Here is a 19,151-nt window from a genome sequence, read left to right as displayed (position 1 = left end):
TGAAATAAATCTAAACAAAATTTCATCATTCCTTAAAAAATTTTAAGGTTTAATTGGCCACATGTCCTAGACTAGATTCAATCCTTTTGGTACAAGTGAATCCTGGCACATTCCCACTATTTTCTTTATTTGACCCTGCCAATCCCTGCCCAAGGGGCCAAAACCCACTTTATACAAATCATCCTAGAATACTTCAGGCCATATTTGGACAATATCCTTTAGAAGAATGATTTAAACAAATTTCCCTGTTAGGCCCTGCCCCTCTGGCCCCTGAGTTCTCCAACCTACAATATATAAGAGATTGGTTTCCCTTCAAAAAACCTCCAATAACGCTAGTGACCAAATATGGTCAACGTCCACTCCATTGTCTTATGACTTCTAGTAATTTTCAGGAAAGGTTATGGACAGATGACGGACACCGTGACATTGCATAAGCTCAAGAATGGTCCCTTGGACAAGATGAGCTAAATCTTACTATTTACATGCTCTGAAAACAAAATAAATATTCTAAAGACATTTCATGGCAACTTGGATATGGATATATATCTAACGATGTTAACTAAGATGTGAATGAAAAACTGAAAAAAAATACAGAAAATACTGTAGAACAAAAAGCATCCAAGATAACGCTCTGCTTATTAATGGGAATGTTCCGCAAGCAGCTACAAAAAGGCTGGAACAAGATGATATCACAGTCACAAAATACCACTCAGCCTTTAGAACTTCCCAAACAGTATAGATAATTAAATACCTACCAATCATTATCTATCTGACAAAGTAGCTTAAAGGTTCCACTTTGGAATTGAGTGACCTTCATGAATAACTACTTATATAAGTATCTGTTATTAATAACAAGCATGGAAGCTCCTGTGGCCAAATAAGCAACTGTGATTTTAAAACATGCACGTCAAATTTTACAATGTTTGTCCATAATTCACTAAGGTTAAATCTCTGTAGACTTGCTGTAGTGCTGAAAATGAAAGTTTTCAACAAGATTGTATACAGTGGTACATAATACTATAGATATTCATTCTTATATATCACAAGCAATAACACATATCAGTATCAAATTCTACATCCACATATGATCACATGATCTTTTTTTATTTGGATAAAAGTCTATACATGAATATTCATTATGTTTTTTTTACAATGAAATCTAAGGTTTTACAGTGAACATAGCAAATACGTGAAAATAATGAATTCTGGTATTGTTTGCTCATTCAGACCAATCATATTACAGCATTCGCAGTGAAAATATCCATAGTTCTAGTATGTGTTGTGTTACTAGGTTTTTTTAAGGAAAGACAACTCCTGTAAAGACTTAAGAGATATCTCTATAATATGGTAGAAAACCTATTATATTCACATCATTTTAAGATCATCATATTTTTTTGTAAAAATTTATTATCTAATAAAGCATGCCGATAAATCACAACAAATTCAAACTGGTGTTTAACGAAATATAGGGGAAAAGTAAGGAATTCTATATTCTGCTTTTCTTGATGAATAAAATGTCTGCTGTTTATGATCTGCCCTGGACCAAGTCTTTTTAGTGAATTATCTGGATTACCCCTGTGAGGCCTTTTGTTTACAGTTTTATCCATGGTAGTCAAGACTGTCAAGATTGCAATGATTTAGACATCCAGGGACACTACACCTCCAACTCCAATTCCCTACATCCAGGGACACTCCACCTCCAATTCCCTACATCCAGGGACACTCCACCTCCAATTCCCTACATCCAGGGACACTCCACCTCCAATTCCCTACATCCAGGGACACTACACCTCCAATTCCCTACATCCAGGGACACTACACCTCCAATTCCCTACATCCAGGGACACTCCACCTCCAATTCCCTACATCCAGGGACACTACACCTCCAATTCCCCACATCCAGGGACACTCTACCTCCAATTCCCCACATCCAGGGACACTCCACCTCCAATTCCCCACATCCAGGGACACTACACCTCCAATTCCCCACATCCATGGACACTACACCTCCAATTCCCTACATCCAGGGACACTATACCTCCAATTCCCCACATCCAGGGACACTCTACCTCCAATTCCCCACATTAAGGGACACTATACCACCAATTCCCCACATTGAGGGACACAGTACCTCCAATTCCCCACATTGAAGGGCACTACATCTCCAATTACCCACATTGAGGGACACTTTACCTCCAATTCCCCACATCAAGGGACATTACACCTCTAATTCCCCACATCCAGGGACACTATACCTCCAATGCTCCACATCCAGGGACACTCTACCTCCAATTCCCCACATTAAGGGACACTATACCACCAATTGCCCACATTGAGGGACACAGTACCTCCAATTCCCCACATTGAAGGGCACTACATCTCCAATTCCCCACATTGAGGGACACTTTACCTCCAATTCCCCACATCAAGGGACATTACACCTCTAATTCCCCACATCCAGGGACACTATACCTCCAATGCCCCACATCTAGGGGCACTACACCTCCCATTCCACACACTGAGGGGCACTATACCACCAATTCCCCACATCCAGGAACACTGTACCTCCAATTCCCCACAATGAGGGACACTGTACTTCCAATTTCCCACATCCAGGGACACTATACTACTCCCCTATCCAGTTAATTCCACAACAAAGGTCTGGAATTTCCATCAGAAATCCGTGCTATTGACAAGCTTTACAATGTTTGCTGCAATCAAAGTGGTAGAAATCACCATAATTATCAGTAGGCATTATTACATCTACAAGTTAAAATGTGCTGCGTAAAATAAGACCTTGCTGAAGAATGTGCATGTATGCAAACCAAGCATTTCTAGCCTCTAAATGTTTCCCTAATAAAGTTCTAGAAAAATATGGAGTGGAACAATGGATGTTCAAAGAAATATCTATGATTTATTGTATAAAAACTGGTACAAATATACAAATATACAAATGATGAGTCAAAACGTCAAGAGAAAAAACAAGTTTCAAAGAAATTAAATGAAACCTGAGGAAAGACATTTTGACAAAATAAGATATAAATGTAGGGGTGCGGGCGGCTTGGGGGTGACTTGCCTTGCTCCATGGTATGCTTGTGGCTTGTGATTAAATCTAGCCTATTACTTTTAATGAAAATGTCAAAAAAAAACAGTTTTCATACTGAAGACAGCAAACACTGCACAGCAATGGAAGGAACACGATGAAATTACATCATGTTGACCCTACAAGTCGGATGATCTAAAAATCAAAGGGCAATAACTCCTTAAATATTGTTGAATCTAAATGCAGTATAAAAACAGAACATCATTTCAGAGTTATAGACAGTACAAGGGGAGTTTATCCTGGACAGATCTAACATCTGACAGTACAAGAGGAGTTTATCCTGGACAGATCTAACATCTGACAGTACAAGGGGAGTTTATCCTGGACAGATCTAACATCTGACAGTACAAGGGGAGTTTATCCTGGACAGATCTAACATCTGACAGTACAAGGGGAGTTTATCATGGACAGATCTAACATCTGACAGTGCAAGAGGACAGATCTAACATCTGACAGTACAAGGGGAGTTTATCCTGGACAGATCTAACATCTGTCAGTGCAAGAGGACAGATATATCATTAAAAAGGAACAGCGTTTTGAAGCAAAATATTACCACACTTACCCTTTTGGGGCTCTGCCCTTTACCCATCTGCAATAACATTTCAGACAAACTTTGGTTAAATCTACCCTGGCATTAAGAAGGAATAGCATTTCGAAGCAAAATATTGTCTAACTTCCTCTTTTTGAGCCCCGCCTCGTAGTCCCTAAGGGCCGAATTAACTTTCTGAATTTGAGAGTTAATTGCCAATCCCTACTGATATTTCAGCAAACATTTGAATAAAACCATTCATGTATTAAGGAAGAGCAGTGTTTTGAAGCAAAACATTATTGAACAACCCTTTTGAGGTCCCATCCCCAAGTCCTTAGAGGTCCAATGGGGTCCCCCAAGTCATTAGGGGTCCAATCAACTTTCTAAATTTAGGATTCCCCACTCCCAATGATGTTTCAGATCAAATTATGCCATGGTATTAGGCAGCAGTAATATCTAAAGAAAAAGTTTACAGCTAGCGGACAACGACGGATGATGCACGACAGGAACACTTCATTTTGACCCCTTCAGTCACATGACATATCAAGAGGGCCAAGGCCCTTAACAGTCATTCAACAACTGGTGGTTGGTTGGACAAACCACAAAATTCGCTACTGGTGGTCTTACAAATCTAATGAATTCAAATTCTGAACATCTTTTGAAATACATGGTAGGAGTTGTGCAATCATGTTACAAAATGGCTCCTGTGGTTACCATGTTGAAGTTTTGATCAGTCTGAAAATTAAAAATTTATCTCTTTCTTTTTTCTTGACAAATCCAACCCCAAATATTTTTCTCACTGATGTGAATTGAGGAGTTCAGACAATTTGTTCTAGATGATTTAGTTTGGATTTTGGACCAAAGTGAAAAAGTAATACCTGTTTGGTCAGGACAATCTCAGGATCATTCACGTTTGATATCATTGCCACTCCCTAATAATGTTGCAGGCAAAATTTAGTTGAAATCTACTCAGGCATTGAAAAGGAGTTGTATTTTTGAGCAAAATATTGTCTAACTTCCCCTGTTGGCCCCCATCCCCAAGTCCTTAGGGGTCAAATCAATCCTCTGAATTTAAGAATTAACTGACCATCCATACTGATGTCACAGACAAAACATTTTTCTTTTAAATGAATTCAACTTTCTGAATTTAAGAAAGGATTCCCCATCCAATGATGTTTCAGACAAAATTTGGTTGACATCCGAGAAATTAAGCAGGAGTAGCGTTTTAAAGGAAAAGTTTACAGACAGAGCACCACGCATGAGGTTGGACGATGCTCGCTAGCAATAGGTCAGATGACCTAAAAATGTATCCATTGAAATCAATATTCATAAGTTTTTGTTAAAAAGGTGCTAGACAGTGCTATATCGTTTTCAATCCCTCAGGAACAGATATTGTCATTAAATAAACACCACCAAATGCCACCAGTAGAGCATTTGTCCATATTTTATCAATTCATATTGATACCCTAAGTGAAAAGAATTCACTTTAACCAGACACACTTGTACAGTGTCTATTAAGGAAAATGGCATGTGTATGTATGGGGCTGAAAGAAAAATAGGTATGATGGGGATTTTTCAAATTTGATTCTAAAACTATGAATAAAAAGACTAAGAAGGAAATGAGATAATAAAACAGAAACAAAGAGTAAACATTTAATATAGCGTAAAAAAAAAATCTAAAAGTGGCTGATATATAAATACTAGTGAAAGAAACCACTTCCAAAAACAGATATTACAGAGAAACAAATTTTCAAAATAGATTATAGCAAAAACCCAACAGGTAACTATAGATAATTGGTGATAGTAAGAGGGCTAGCCTTGCCTGTTGTTCAGTGTTCTGATTAGCAGGGCTACGTGGGTTGTAATCCGTGTGAAGTGCAGCCGTACAACTGTCCAGATCGCGGATGGCCTCCTCCAAGTTAAGACGGAACAAGGACTAGTGTATATGTGTAACCAAGGTAACAATTGTAGCCATCCAGCCGTAAGCAAGGCATAAAAAACAGAAATGGCCAGAATTTGTTAATTTGAGAAACCTTATTCAATAAAACATGCTTTAAATAGTCAAGCAATTTTGCTACAACGCTGTAATAGTTAAGTTAGTGACAAACAATGTCTTGCTTTCTTACATCACATCAATCAACTTTAAAGTTCCATTTCCAAGTATGCTGACTTTGAGAAATGAAATGTGACTGGTGTTATTCACCTTTCACATTACTGTGATGATTTATACTGAATCATCCCAACGATGCTTCACATTAGATTTCATCAAATCCCTTTATCCTAACCCAAACAGAAGATTACGAAGGTGTTGAACTTGATTATGTCATGTTATGATGTAACCCTGGCAGATACAATAATTTACATATTCTTTAATTCTGACCTGGAATTACAAATTTCTCTATACATTTATCATTTCATTGTCAAGCCAAAATTTCTTACATTACATTTTAGTGACCTGGTTACCAAGGCAACCAATATTTTTGCAAAAAAAAAAAAAAAAAAAAAGGCAACCTTACCAAAAGTTACCAACTTTAGGAGTCTTGACATTTAAACCTGTTAAATCTATCAATTTTAAACTTTGACAAGTTACACCATTAGATAATTTTTTTTCAATAAAGTTCATCCAATAACTGAAGAGATATCAGTCATTTCACAAAAGCCTTTATATAGAGACTTGGTTACCATGGCAACCAAACCTGCATGCACATCTACACATGCTCCCTAACCAACATTCCTATTCAGATTCACTGTAAGTGATGAGCAGGGTTAGGCGGAGTTGTACAAACAATTTTTTTTTACGGACTGACAGACAAGCTGATTACAGTGTTAACTTCCTCATTCCCCCCTCCCCCCCATCCTTTACCCCAAAGGTGGGATGGGTATAATTAATCAATACAAATTGTTAGCATTTTAACTGTTCCATCTGTAGTGAATGTTTTTACTTATCAGTACAAGTAAGTTTCAATCACAACATACACTTAGCATCACCAATAAGTGGGATATTTATTGGTCTTTTACTAATTTAAGTTTTGTCGTTTGTGAATTTTTCACTAATTAATGGACAGGTTGGTGATCTACCTGATGAAACATAGTAGTAGGGGGGCTCCTCTCTGTGGGGGTTGTGTCACTGTCAGTGACTGCTTCCTTCTGCTGTTCCACTGCCATGTTAGCAAGGTCTGTCAGATTCACATAAAGTGCCTGGGTGTCTCCTGCTTAAACATAAAAATACAAGCTGAAGAACTGGCTGTCACAGAAACACAAACCTCTAAATATCAACAAGAAGTATAACATTGCCGCGGAGGAATACCACGTGGATATAGGAGTCTAACTTACTAAATTACTATTGAAATACTGCTGCATAGCTAAAAGGCACTTCCTCCTTCAGCAAAACTATAAACTCCAACTAAAGAATTTCTACCTTCGAATTTAATCACACAGAGGTAAATAGCCTAGATTGGCTGTCCAGGTAGCTTGCTATACTCTCACTAAAATAGTTGCCATGTTGCATACAAGGAGATTGGCTGCACATCACAATACTGTATCAGCCATTAACTGAATATTGTGTCAATATTTTATGTACCTTAGGGATAGAGAAATGATGTATTTTGTCTTGAAGAAGCTATTTAACAGACGAAACCAATCAACCAACACTGAAGACATTAAAGAACCTACTCTGATGCTGTTATTATTGGTAGTTCTTACTTGATGTTCTCTACTGCTCAATCACCCTTCATACCTGCGGGTATCCAGTTGGAGAGAAAAGGAACCCAACATCCATGCAATCACAGCGTTGGTTCTACTCTCTGTACCTCACTAAGATATCTAAGTATTTTGCCAAATCTCACCTGCACTTGGCACCTTAGGGGGAGCCACAGCACGTGACTTCGGTTTAGGAGCCAGCGGTGGCAGCATGGGCTGCAGCTTGTTGATTGTGGCTGACTGGGGACGTGAATTCGCTGAACTAGACGTACTGTTTGACCTCTCATTTCTTATAACTGGTTGTTCCTTCAGCTGGTCCTCTCCCTCCTGTAGCAGTGGCTCAAACAGTTTGGATGAAAGTGCTGGGCGTTTCTGAGACTTTTCATATGCTGAGGATATCGTGTGAGGACGTTGAGCCTCAGATTTGCCTTCCTGGTTAGGCGGGTTTGGCCACGTTGTCCATGTGGAGCAGGCAGAGGGCGTATTGTCTGAAGGTGTAGCATCCTCAGGAGTTTCTGCCCCAATGCTGCGACTATCTACATCCTGTAACATTCAGAAACATATCACAATGTAGGCATTACATACAATCAGGGTGTGATGACCTGATAGTAAAAATAAGAGCACTATAGGTATTGTGGGATAGAAGGATATATATCTGTCCCACACTATAGAAATATCTATAAATTGTTGTATCGAAAAGAATACAAATATGGAAACCGTAAAAATGAGTAAAAAAAAATGAGGAAAAACAGTGCTACATGTTTTAATGGTAAATTAGAGCATGCAGAGTTTTAAAGAGATGGGTGGAAAACAAAGAAATATCTGGACAAGATTAAAATGCTGAAAAGAACAAAGGGAAGTAACTTATTTGAAATAATGTTTAATTAAAATGTTATTCACAAGAACACAATATAATGTTTTTCAAGCCTACCAAGTTTGTAAGAGATCGATGAACACTGAGAGGAGATACTTGACAATAAACAAAAATAAAAGTAACGAGATACAGTAACTCTTTAAAATAGTCAAATCACATTTCCATTCAGGAAAAACATAACTTTATGTCAAGGTAATTAAGTCTATAAAGTTTGAAAGAAATCTGTTGAAAACTAAGAAAGTAGTTCTCCAGACAAGAAAAATATTATGAAAACAACAAGGGGCAGTAACTCATGCATGCAAATCCCACTACCACTCAGGATTGGAATATTGAAGCTAGAACGACATTAAAACTAAACAATGTATAAATGAATGACAACAATAACTCATTTTAGCTTGTTTTCCAATCCCCAATAGGTAAAACCCCTTTAGGAATAGGATTTTACATTTTCCCCTTTTGAACCCCACCACTCCCATCCCAGGGGGCTGATACCTTTCCTTTATTCAAAATTGATTCCCTTTACAAAAGAAACGTGCAGACCAAATCTCAGCAATATCCAATAATTCTTACAGGATTTTCAAGAATTTGGTCTATTTATCCTATTAGGCCCTGCCCCTCCCGCCCCAGGGCGACCATCCAAGACCTACCAATTATTGACACTGCTTCATACCTAATTTGGTTAAAATGCAATCATTCTACAGGAAGAGTAGGCTTATAAAAAAAATTGCTCTACTTTCCCTATTGGGCCCCACCTCTCCCACCACATGGGGTCAAGAACTGCCTTGTACACAAAACTTGTTTTTCTTTTCCCAAGGATGCTTTTGACTAAATTTCCTAAAAATCCTGTAAGTTGTTTTATGACAAGTAGTAGACACTTCATAGAAAGTGACAGATTGACAACAAGCGCCGCGGTGTGCCATAAGCTCACTTGGACCTTCAGGCAAGGTGAGCTAAAACACTTCCAAATACTTATCCCTCTCAATTTTTGAATACCCAACAGATTCATGGAAATATATTGAAAATTACTTCAGTAAAGTAGTGATCAAGACTCAAACTCCAAGGAGCGGACTGCGAAATCAAACAAAGGTCCATAGTGACAGTTGAAAGCTTTGTGCCCTGGCACATACCTGTCATGGGTAGGCTTTGTACACAATAACTACCCTGATTGGGTGGTTATAATAAACAGTACAAATAGTTGTCTCCAAATGAAACCATATCACAAGAATCTATCAACTGTTTCAATGAAGCTAGAAAAGTGAAAATAAGTACTGATACAGAGCTGGAAATCCACAATTTCGCTAAGTTCAGCCGAATGTAACACAAGTTTCGAGGTGACAGAGCAATGCAAGCAGATTGTATACGAGTTTTCTTCTGTATTCAGTTGGACATGTACAATGTACATACTGAAACGTTGATGTATTTACAGAACTCTATCAATTCTATTGGATTCTGAACTGGTTAGTTTGTTCATTTCTACAAACCCTTCCTTAACCAGCCAAATATCCATGTCCACATGTATGGTTCGTTTGGAGAAGTTCCACTAGATTAGTTTTCCATGAATTTACATCAGCATGATATACATCAATCAACGATATTTTGACGTTATCATGGCCATCTTTTCTTTGTTGTTACATGTCAGGTGACCCTGTATAACCACTGTTCTGTCAGATAATCTCTTTATTGTCTTTGCTATGAGTGTTCTTGTGGAGTCTAATAATGATTATAAGTATTTTGAAATAACTTTACAATGTTTTTCAAATTTTTTGACATGTTTGGGATTTAGACTATTTTGGGTTAAAGTTTTGGAGCGGGCCACTTAAATCTGATATGTAATGACTTTAGTGTTAATTTATGGTTACTTAATGATTTAACTGAGGAAAATAATCTGAGCTTTTTTTTTCAGGTAAAGATTTTTTTTCTTCAGTGGTCCAAGTTTCAGGCACATAATGTGTTAGTCTGGCAATGACGTTATGGATTTTGTAACAAGGTAATATTAATGAATAAAAACATTTTGTAATAATTATGATGAACATGTATATGACTTACACTAATGCTAATTGATGTATATTCAATTGTCAGTACAATAATACTAAGTGTAAAATAATTTCTACTTTCACTTTCAGTTCCGTTTCAAAGAACTGAATTAAACTGTTGTTTTTTTTTATTCTTTTAAATTATCTTACACAATAGTGACCAATAACATTTCAGTACATAGCTTGCTAAGTACTGCACATTAGTAGTTTTTTTAAATACAAAGTGTTTTAAAATTATGAGTCCTAGTGATACTAGAAAAGTTTAGGACACTCATGGAGGTAAAGCTTACAAAAATCACATTCTAATCAGACAAAAAAAAAAAACAGGAAAAAAAAATCAATAGCCAATATTTCATGTTGGACGATATAATGCACATTCGTCATTACTTATGTAGGGAATATTTGGTACATAGAAAGAATAAGTGAGATATAAGTAGGTTTGTACTGTATATATTACATGCACAACCCATTCCTCCACCATTACACTAATCTAATACATGCAATACATACTAAAATATCTACATTAGCAAACACATACAAAGTTAATATACAAACAGCTAACTTGATAATAAAGATACAAGATACTGTTTGTAACATGGTCCTTCACGGTTATATGACAGTCAAACCATTCCATCAGAAATTTCTTCTTTTCTCTTGACATGTTTCAAGCAAACTGGTTGAAATTCATTTGAGCATTGAGGAATATATCATTTGAAAAACAAAATTTTTGTTGAAAAGAAAACCTGTCCCTAGGGGTCAAATCACCTTTATGAATTTAAGAAATGATTTCCCACCCCAGGTGATCTTTCAGACCTAAAATCCACCCATCTTAAATCAAAATTTTGTCTAACTTCCCCTTTTTGGCCCTGCCCCTAATTTCCTTGCTTGGGATTGAAAATACTTTTTTAATTAAACACCCCTAATAACATTTCAGACACAATTTGAATGAAATCCACCGAAGAATTAAGGTAGTGTAGCATTTTATAACAAAACATTATCTAGTGTTTTATAACAAAACATTACCTAACTTCCCTTGTGAGATCTCGCCCGCAAGTCCTATGGGTTCGAACCAACTTTCTGAATGAAAGTAATGATTGCCCACCTCTAATGGTGTTTCAGACCAAATCTGGTTGAAATCTACCCAGGCATTAAGGAAGGGTAGCTTTTTAAAGCTAAATACTGTATAAGTATGGGGGCCCAATGTCCAGGTCCCTAGGGGTTAAATAAACTTTCTGAATATAAGAAATGATTGCTCTTACCCACTAGACTAGATTGGGATAAAAAAAAATACAACCTAATATGCTGACACAAGAGGCCACTGGCTCTTAACGTCCATCTGACTGTAAAACCTATTCAAAAGTTCAAAATATTTCAGCAGTAAAGGCAAAAAAACACCCCTTATTTCAGTTTCTTAACATTCCCATAAAATTTCATGGCAGACATATTGAAATATGGATCTGGAAATCAACTCTTTGTCAGGATAATTTCTGGTGAGTTTCAGCTGAATCCCACTAGTGAAAGGTTCTCAACTGTCATCTGAGTGAATTCATTCACAGAAAAAATTGGAATGAATGTGTAGTGTAGAGAAAATGAAAAATTCTATTTGTACAGGGACAGAAGACTTCTCACATTTAAGACCTATCCACCGATGAAGAGTATCTGATTCTAACATTTTTTGGATATTAAGAAAAAAAAAGGTTTACAGACAGGTGCTGGAAAACGCTGGTCAAAAGGGTATCACAATAGGTCACCATCATAACCTAAATATTTTGGTGGGTGGCAAAAGACAACAGAAGAAAAAATGATGGTTAAGAAAAATTGACTGACAGATCCACAAAATGGCAGTGAGCTTAAGTTGATCGAAGCGAGCTGGATGCCAAGGCATTGCATGAGTTCACCCTGGGTTCTTTGCACCAGGTAAGGTAAGATGTTTGAGAACACACAACAGATGTACAGAAGACAAACCCAGACCATGCCAGATGTTCACTTACCCTTTGTATCAAGTGAGATAAAAACATGGGGGTAAAGTTGATAAGAAAAGATGCCCCTAGGGCCTGTATCGCTCACCTTGTTTAACTTTCTGAAATTGATTTATCTAAACAAAAGTAAAAGTATTCAAAACACTTGTATTTATTTCCTTGTAACAGATTCGCCCCCTCCTCTGAAAGGGGATACAGGTTTGTCAAAAAACTTGATTCTCTTCACTAAAGACCTTATCAGTCCCAACATAAGGAAGATTTTACAGAATGTATTCTATTTCTGCTATTTGTCTCCCACCCTCCCATCCTGTAGGCCGGAACCCACTGTTAATACAAAATTGATCCCTTTTGACCCAAGTATGTCTCAGACCAAATTGGGACAGAATCCAGGCATTCCTGCATAAGAAGAAGGATTTTACAGAATTTGTTCTCTTTCCCCTATTGGGTCCTGCCCTTCCCATCGGCAAGGCCTGAAACCAAAAGTTAATACAAAATTGATTTCTCTTCAACAAAGGATGCTTCAGACCAATTTTGATTCAAATCTGCTCAGTCACTCATGACTAGTTGTGATTTATAGAAAAAGTTGAAAGACGACGGACGCCATGGTATCTAACTTGGCCTTCCGCACAGATGAGATAATAAATGATTTAGGGTAAATGTGTAGGTTGTAATACATAAGGTTATAAATAGTGCCAGGGGTTTGTCATAGACTAGCATGCTGCATGGTGCCCAATCCCTGCTACAGGGGACACCTACCTTCTGTCGGATACTTAAAGAGTTTGGGGTAGTTGGTCGCAGGAACAATGTATCTTGAGATGTAAACCCGGAATCTTGTGATGATACACTTGTCAGGCGTACAATGCCACTTACTTCTGGATGCTGTTGGACATGAATAAAATGGAGACATGCATGTATAACAGTTCTGAATATCATCAAAGATATAACACTACATGCAAAGCTGACACTTTGGTCATCAGGACTTGGAGAAAGGGGATGTGGGTTTATCAGGAGAAAGGGGATGTACCTTTATCAGGAGACAGGGATGTGGGTAGTATCAGGAGAAAGGGCATGAATCTTTATTAAGCGACAGGGATGTAGGTAGTATCAGGAGAAAGGGCATGAATCTCCATCAGGAGACAGGGATGTGGGTTTATCAGGTGAAAGGGCATGAATCTTTATACGAAGACAGGGATGTGGGTTTATCAGAAGACAGGGATGTGGGTTTATCAGGAGACAGAGATGTGGGTTTATCAGGAGAAAGGGCATGATTCTTTATCAAGAGTCAGGGATATGGGTAGAATCAGGAGAAAGGGCATGAATCTTTATCAGGAGATAGGGATATGGGTAGTATCAGGAGAAAGGGCATGAATCTTCATCAGGAGACAGGGATATGGGTAGTATCAGGAGAAAGGGCATGAATCTTCATCAGGAGACAGGGATATGGGTAGTATCAGGAGAAAGGGCATGAATCTTTATCAGTAGACAGGGATGTGGGTAGTATCAGGAGAATGGACATGAATCTTCATCAGGAGACAGGGATATGGGTTTATCAGGGAGGTGGGTAGTATCAGGGAGGTGGTAGTATCAATGAGTATCAATGAGGTGGGTAGTATCAGTGAGGTGGGTAGTATCAATGAGGTGGGTGGGTAGTATCAGTGAGGTGGGTAGTATCAATGAGGTGGGTAGTATCAGGAAGGTAGGTAGTATCAGGGAGGTCGGTAGTATCAGGGAGGTGGGTAGTATCAGGAAGGTAGGTAGTATCAGTGAGGTGGGTAGTATCAGGAAGGTAGGTAGTATCAGAGATGTGGGTAGTATCAGGGATGTGTGTAGTATCAGTGAGGTGGGTAGTATCAGGAAGGTAGGTAGTATCAGTGAGGTGGGTAGTATCAGGAAGGTAGGTAGTATCAGAGATGTGGGTAGTATCAGGGATGTGTGTAGTATCAGTGAGGTGGGTAGTATCAGTGAGGTGGGTAGTATCAGGAAGGTAGGTAGTATCAGAGAAGTGGGTAGTATCAGGAAGGTAGGTAGTATCAGAGAAGTGGGTAGTATCAGAGAAGTGGGTAGTATCAGGAAGGTAGGTAGTATCAGAGATGTGGGTAGTATTAGAGATGTGGGTAGTATTAGAGATGTGGGTAGTATTAGAGATGTGGGTAGTATTAGAGATGTGGGTAGTATTAGAGATGTGGGTGCTGCTTTTTGGTTTTTTTTTTTTAAATTGATCTTTAAAATATTGTACATGAAGGTCCAGTATATGTACCTCTAAGGCATCAATGTAAATGTCGTTTTCTTGCTGAAAATTTTATTTTTATTTCATTACTGAAAATGTTTCGTAAATAAGTAGAGATCCCAGAAGAAGCATCAACCATTGTTTGTTTCCATCTTTTCTTTTCTTTGTTCTTGCTCTTAATTACAGAAGACAGAAAAAATCATCCTATAAAAAAAAAGATATATTCTTTCATTGTCAAACTTAACATGTCAGCCATTTTGTTTTTCTGATCAGTCTCAAAATCAAAAGGCACATACAAGGTCAAGGTGGTAAAATGGTAACAGGTAGGAGGGTGGTGGGGTGGTGGTAAAGTGGTAACAGGTAGGAGGGTGGTGGTAGAGTGGTAACAGGTAGGAGGATGATGGTAAAGTGGTAACAGGTAGGAGGGTGGTGGTAGAGTGGTTACAGGTAGAAGGGTGGGGGTAGAGTGGTAACAGGTAGGAGGGTGGTGGTAAAGTGGTAACAGGTAGGAGGGTGGTAGTAACAGGTAGGAGGGTGGTGGTAACAGGTAGGAGGGTGGTGGTAAAGTGGTAACAGGTAGGAGGGTGGTGGTAAAATGGTAACAGGTAGGAGGGTGGTGGTAAAGTGGTAACAGGTAGGAGGGTGGTGGTAACAGGTAGGAGGGTGGTGGTCAAGTGGTAACAGGTAGGAGGGTGGTGGTAGAGTGGTAACAGGTAGGAGGGTGATGGTAAAGGGGTAACAGGTAGGAGGGTGGTGATAAAGTGGTAACAGGTAGGAGGGTGGTGGTAGAGTGGTAACAGGTAGGAGGGTGGTGGTTAAGGGGTAACAGGTAGGAGGGTGGTGGTAAAGTGGTAACAGGTAGGAGGGTGGTGGTAATAGGTAGGAGGGTGATGGTAACAGGTAGGAGGGTGATGGTAACAGGTAGGAGGGTGGTGGTAAAGGGATAATAGGTAGGAGGGTGATGGTTAAGTGGTAACAGTTAGGAGGGTGGTGGTAGAGTAGTAACAGGTAGGAGGGTGGTGGTAAAATCATAACAGGGGGTTGTGATGTTACAGGGTTGTTGAGGTGGTGATAAAATGGTATAAGGTAGGTTGGTTGGATGTTAACATGGTAAATGGTGACCTCATTGATGAGGTAATCTGTCCCTGGGTTCTTGTGAAAGTCTGACTACAAGTCCTCATTTTACAAACTGATTAAATCATAGATCATCATTATACACTATAAAGATGTGACAGTGACCGGTAAGGGATGTATACATCATTATACACTATAAAGATGTGACAGTGAGGGATGTATCCACCATTATGCACTATAAAGATGTGACAGTGACCGGTAAGGGATGTATACATCATTATACACTATAAAGATGTGACAGTGACCGGTAAGGGATGTATACATCATTATACACTATAAAGATGTGACAGTGACCGGTAAGGGATGTATACATCATTATACACTATAAAGATCTGACAGTGACCGGTAAGGGATGTATACATCATTATACACTATAAAGATGTGACAGTGACCGGTAAGGGATGTATACATCATTATACACTATAAAGACCTGACAGTGACTGGTAAGGGATGTATACATCATTATACACTATAAAGATGTGACAGTGACCGGTAAGGGATGTATACATCATTATACACTATAAAGATCTGACAGTGAGGGATGTATACATCATTATACACTATAAAGATGTGACAGTGACTGGTAAGGGATGTATACATCATTATACACTATAAAGATGTGACAGTGACCGGTAAGGGATGTATACATCATTATACACTATAAAGATGTGACAGTGAGGGATGTATACATCATTATACACTATAAAGATCTGACAGTGAGGGATGTATCCACCATTATACACTATAAAGATCTGACAGTGAGGGATGTATACATCATTATACACTATAAAGATGTGACAGTGACCGGTAAGGGATGTATACATCATTATACACTATAAAGATGTGACAGTGACCGGTAAGGGATGTATACATCATTATACACTATAAAGATGTGACAGTGACCGGTAAGGGATGTATACATCATTATACACTATAAAGACCTGACAGTGACCGGTAAGGGATGTATACATCATTATACACTATAAAGATCTGACAGTGAGGGATGTATACATCATTATACACTATAAAGATGTGACAGTGAGGGATGTATACATCATTATACACTATAAAGATGTGACAGTGAGGGATGTATACATCATTATACACTATAAAGATGTGACAGTGACCGGTAAGGGATGTATACATCATTATACACTATAAAGATGTGACAGTGACCGGTAAGGGATGTATACATCATTATACACTATAAAGATGTGACAGTGAGGGATGTATACATCATTATACACTATAAAGATCTGACAGTGAGGGATGTATCCACCATTATACACTATAAAGATCTGACAGTGAGGGATGTATACATCATTATACACTATAAAGATGTGACAGTGACCGGTAAGGGATGTATACATCATTATACACTATAAAGATCTGACAGTGAGGGATGTATACATCATTATACACTATAAAGATGTGACAGTGACTGGTAAGGGATGTATACATCATTATACACTATAAAGATGTGACAGTGACCGGTAAGGGATGTATACATCATTATACACTATAAAGATGTGACAGTGAGGGATGTATACATCATTATACACTATAAAGATCTGACAGTGAGGGATGTATCCACCATTATACACTATAAAGATCTGACAGTGAGGGATGTATACATCATTATACACTATAAAGATGTGACAGTGACCGGTAAGGGATGTATACATCATTATACACTATAAAGATGTGACAGTGACCGGTAAGGGATGTATACATCATTATACACTATAAAGATGTGACAGTGACCGGTAAGGGATGTATACATCATTATACACTATAAAGACCTGACAGTGACCGGTAAGGGATGTATACATCATTATACACTATAAAGATCTGACAGTGAGGGATGTATACATCATTATACACTATAAAGATGTGACAGTGAGGGATGTATACATCATTATACACTATAAAGATGTGACAGTGAGGGATGTATACATCATTATACACTATAAAGATGTGACAGTGACCGGTAAGGGATGTATACATCATTATACACTATAAAGATGTGACAGTGACCGGTAAGGGATGTATACATCATTATACACTATAAAGATGTGACAGTGAGGGATGTATACATCATTATACACTATAAAGATCTGACAGTGAGGGATGTATCCACCATTATACACTATAAAGATCTGACAGTGAGGGATGTATACATCATTATACACTATAAAGATGTGACAGTGACCGGTAAGGGATGTATACATCATTATACACTATAAAGATGTGACAGTGACCGGTAAGGGATGTATACATCATTATACACTATAAAGATGTGACAGTGACCGGTAAGGGATGTATACATCATTATACACTATAAAGATGTGACAGTGACTGGTAAGGGATGTATACATCATTATACACTATAAAGACCTGACAGTGAGGGATGTATACATCATTATACACTATAAAGATGTGACAGTGACTGGTAAGGGATGTATACATCATTATACACTATAAAGACCTGACAGTGAGGGATGTATACATCAGTATTTAGATTACCTTTGATTTAATCAGTTTGGACATGAGAAGTTGATACAAGACAACTGTTTGTTAATTGTTAAAAACAAATTAAGTTAACATTTCTATAGTTTTTTCATGACAGAATTTTAGCACCAAGATTTCTTCTTGTCCATTCTTTCAAATTACTAACCAGCCAGAAAAAAAAACTTCCCAGCAAACCTTGCAAGAATTAAAGATTACTGATGTGGTGACATCTACAATAACTATTCTAAGGTGTTGTACTATCAAGATGCATTCAATTCATAATCCAATAAAGCAAACATGCTAATACAAATAAAAACCATCCACTCCTTGTAATATCTAGGATATAAAACCACACCACGCAATTTTTCTTTTATTTCAAATTCAAACTCTACAAAAAATAGTGTCATGAAACACATTTTTTCTTCAATCCCCGATATACGCATGAGTTGCAAAGTTGTTAATATTACATCATTATTTCTGCCACTAGCCCAAATATGTCAGCCATATTTTTCGTTGAGGAAAATGATCAATGACCATTGTAGAAATATATGATAATGATATGCTCAAACACGTCATTAGATAAGAGATGGAGAGTATGATGATAATTTTCTTAAAGCTTATTAAAATTCAATTTACTCTGATTTGCCAGTAATGACAGACTGTCCAGGAATAAAATTAAGACATACAGTTGGTAGTAATTTCAAATCAGGGATTAATTTCAGTTATAATATCACAACTATCTTAAATCATATTACGTCGTATTTTCGTCTACCTTTACTGTATAAACCTGTACAGAATGATACATTAATCCCAAACTTCATTGTAAAAAAAAACCGTTGACATCTGGGTAGGAATCTTCCATCATTGGTCGATGTTCGTTGTTTTACCAATATCAATCTACTTTATTGAATACCATTCAGAGATAGACATGATAAATGTTGGGTATGTAGACTAGCAATCAATATAAACAATAATTGTGGCAAATAATCCATGCAGACAAACTCTGAAAGTATTTGGTACACCTCTCCCTACAATAGTTGAAAAGAGTGATTTGCTTGGCTA

The 19,151-nt window shown here is 37.8% G+C and overlaps 1 protein-coding gene across 4 annotated transcripts in view; it reads right to left on the bottom strand.

Annotated features, from left to right (window-relative positions):
* LOC132551495 (protein MTSS 2-like) overlaps positions 1–19,151 on the bottom strand; it is a 62,317-nt gene that overhangs the window by 12,384 nt on the left and 30,782 nt on the right. Inside the window, exons 10-12 of one of the 4 annotated variants that reach the window (XM_060215639.1) lie at positions 12,974–13,096; positions 7,478–7,874; positions 6,711–6,844 (exon numbers count right to left, since the gene is read on the bottom strand). In XM_060215639.1, coding sequence (XP_060071622.1) covers positions 6,711–6,844; positions 7,478–7,874; positions 12,974–13,096 — 654 coding nt within the window. The remainder of the gene's footprint in view (positions 1–6,710; positions 6,845–7,477; positions 7,875–12,973; positions 13,097–19,151) is intronic. The other 3 variants (XM_060215641.1, XM_060215642.1, XM_060215643.1) reach the window with 3 other exon arrangements.

The sequence above is a fragment of the Ylistrum balloti genome, unplaced genomic scaffold (genome assembly GCF_031769215.1).
Source record: "Ylistrum balloti isolate Yb309-2 unplaced genomic scaffold, AGI_CSIRO_Ybal_v1 Utg370202, whole genome shotgun sequence".
Taxonomy (NCBI): Eukaryota; Metazoa; Mollusca; class Bivalvia; order Pectinida; family Pectinidae; genus Ylistrum; species Ylistrum balloti.
The sequence above is the reverse complement of the archived record's forward strand: the minus strand, read 5'-3'. Positions and strand labels throughout refer to the sequence as shown.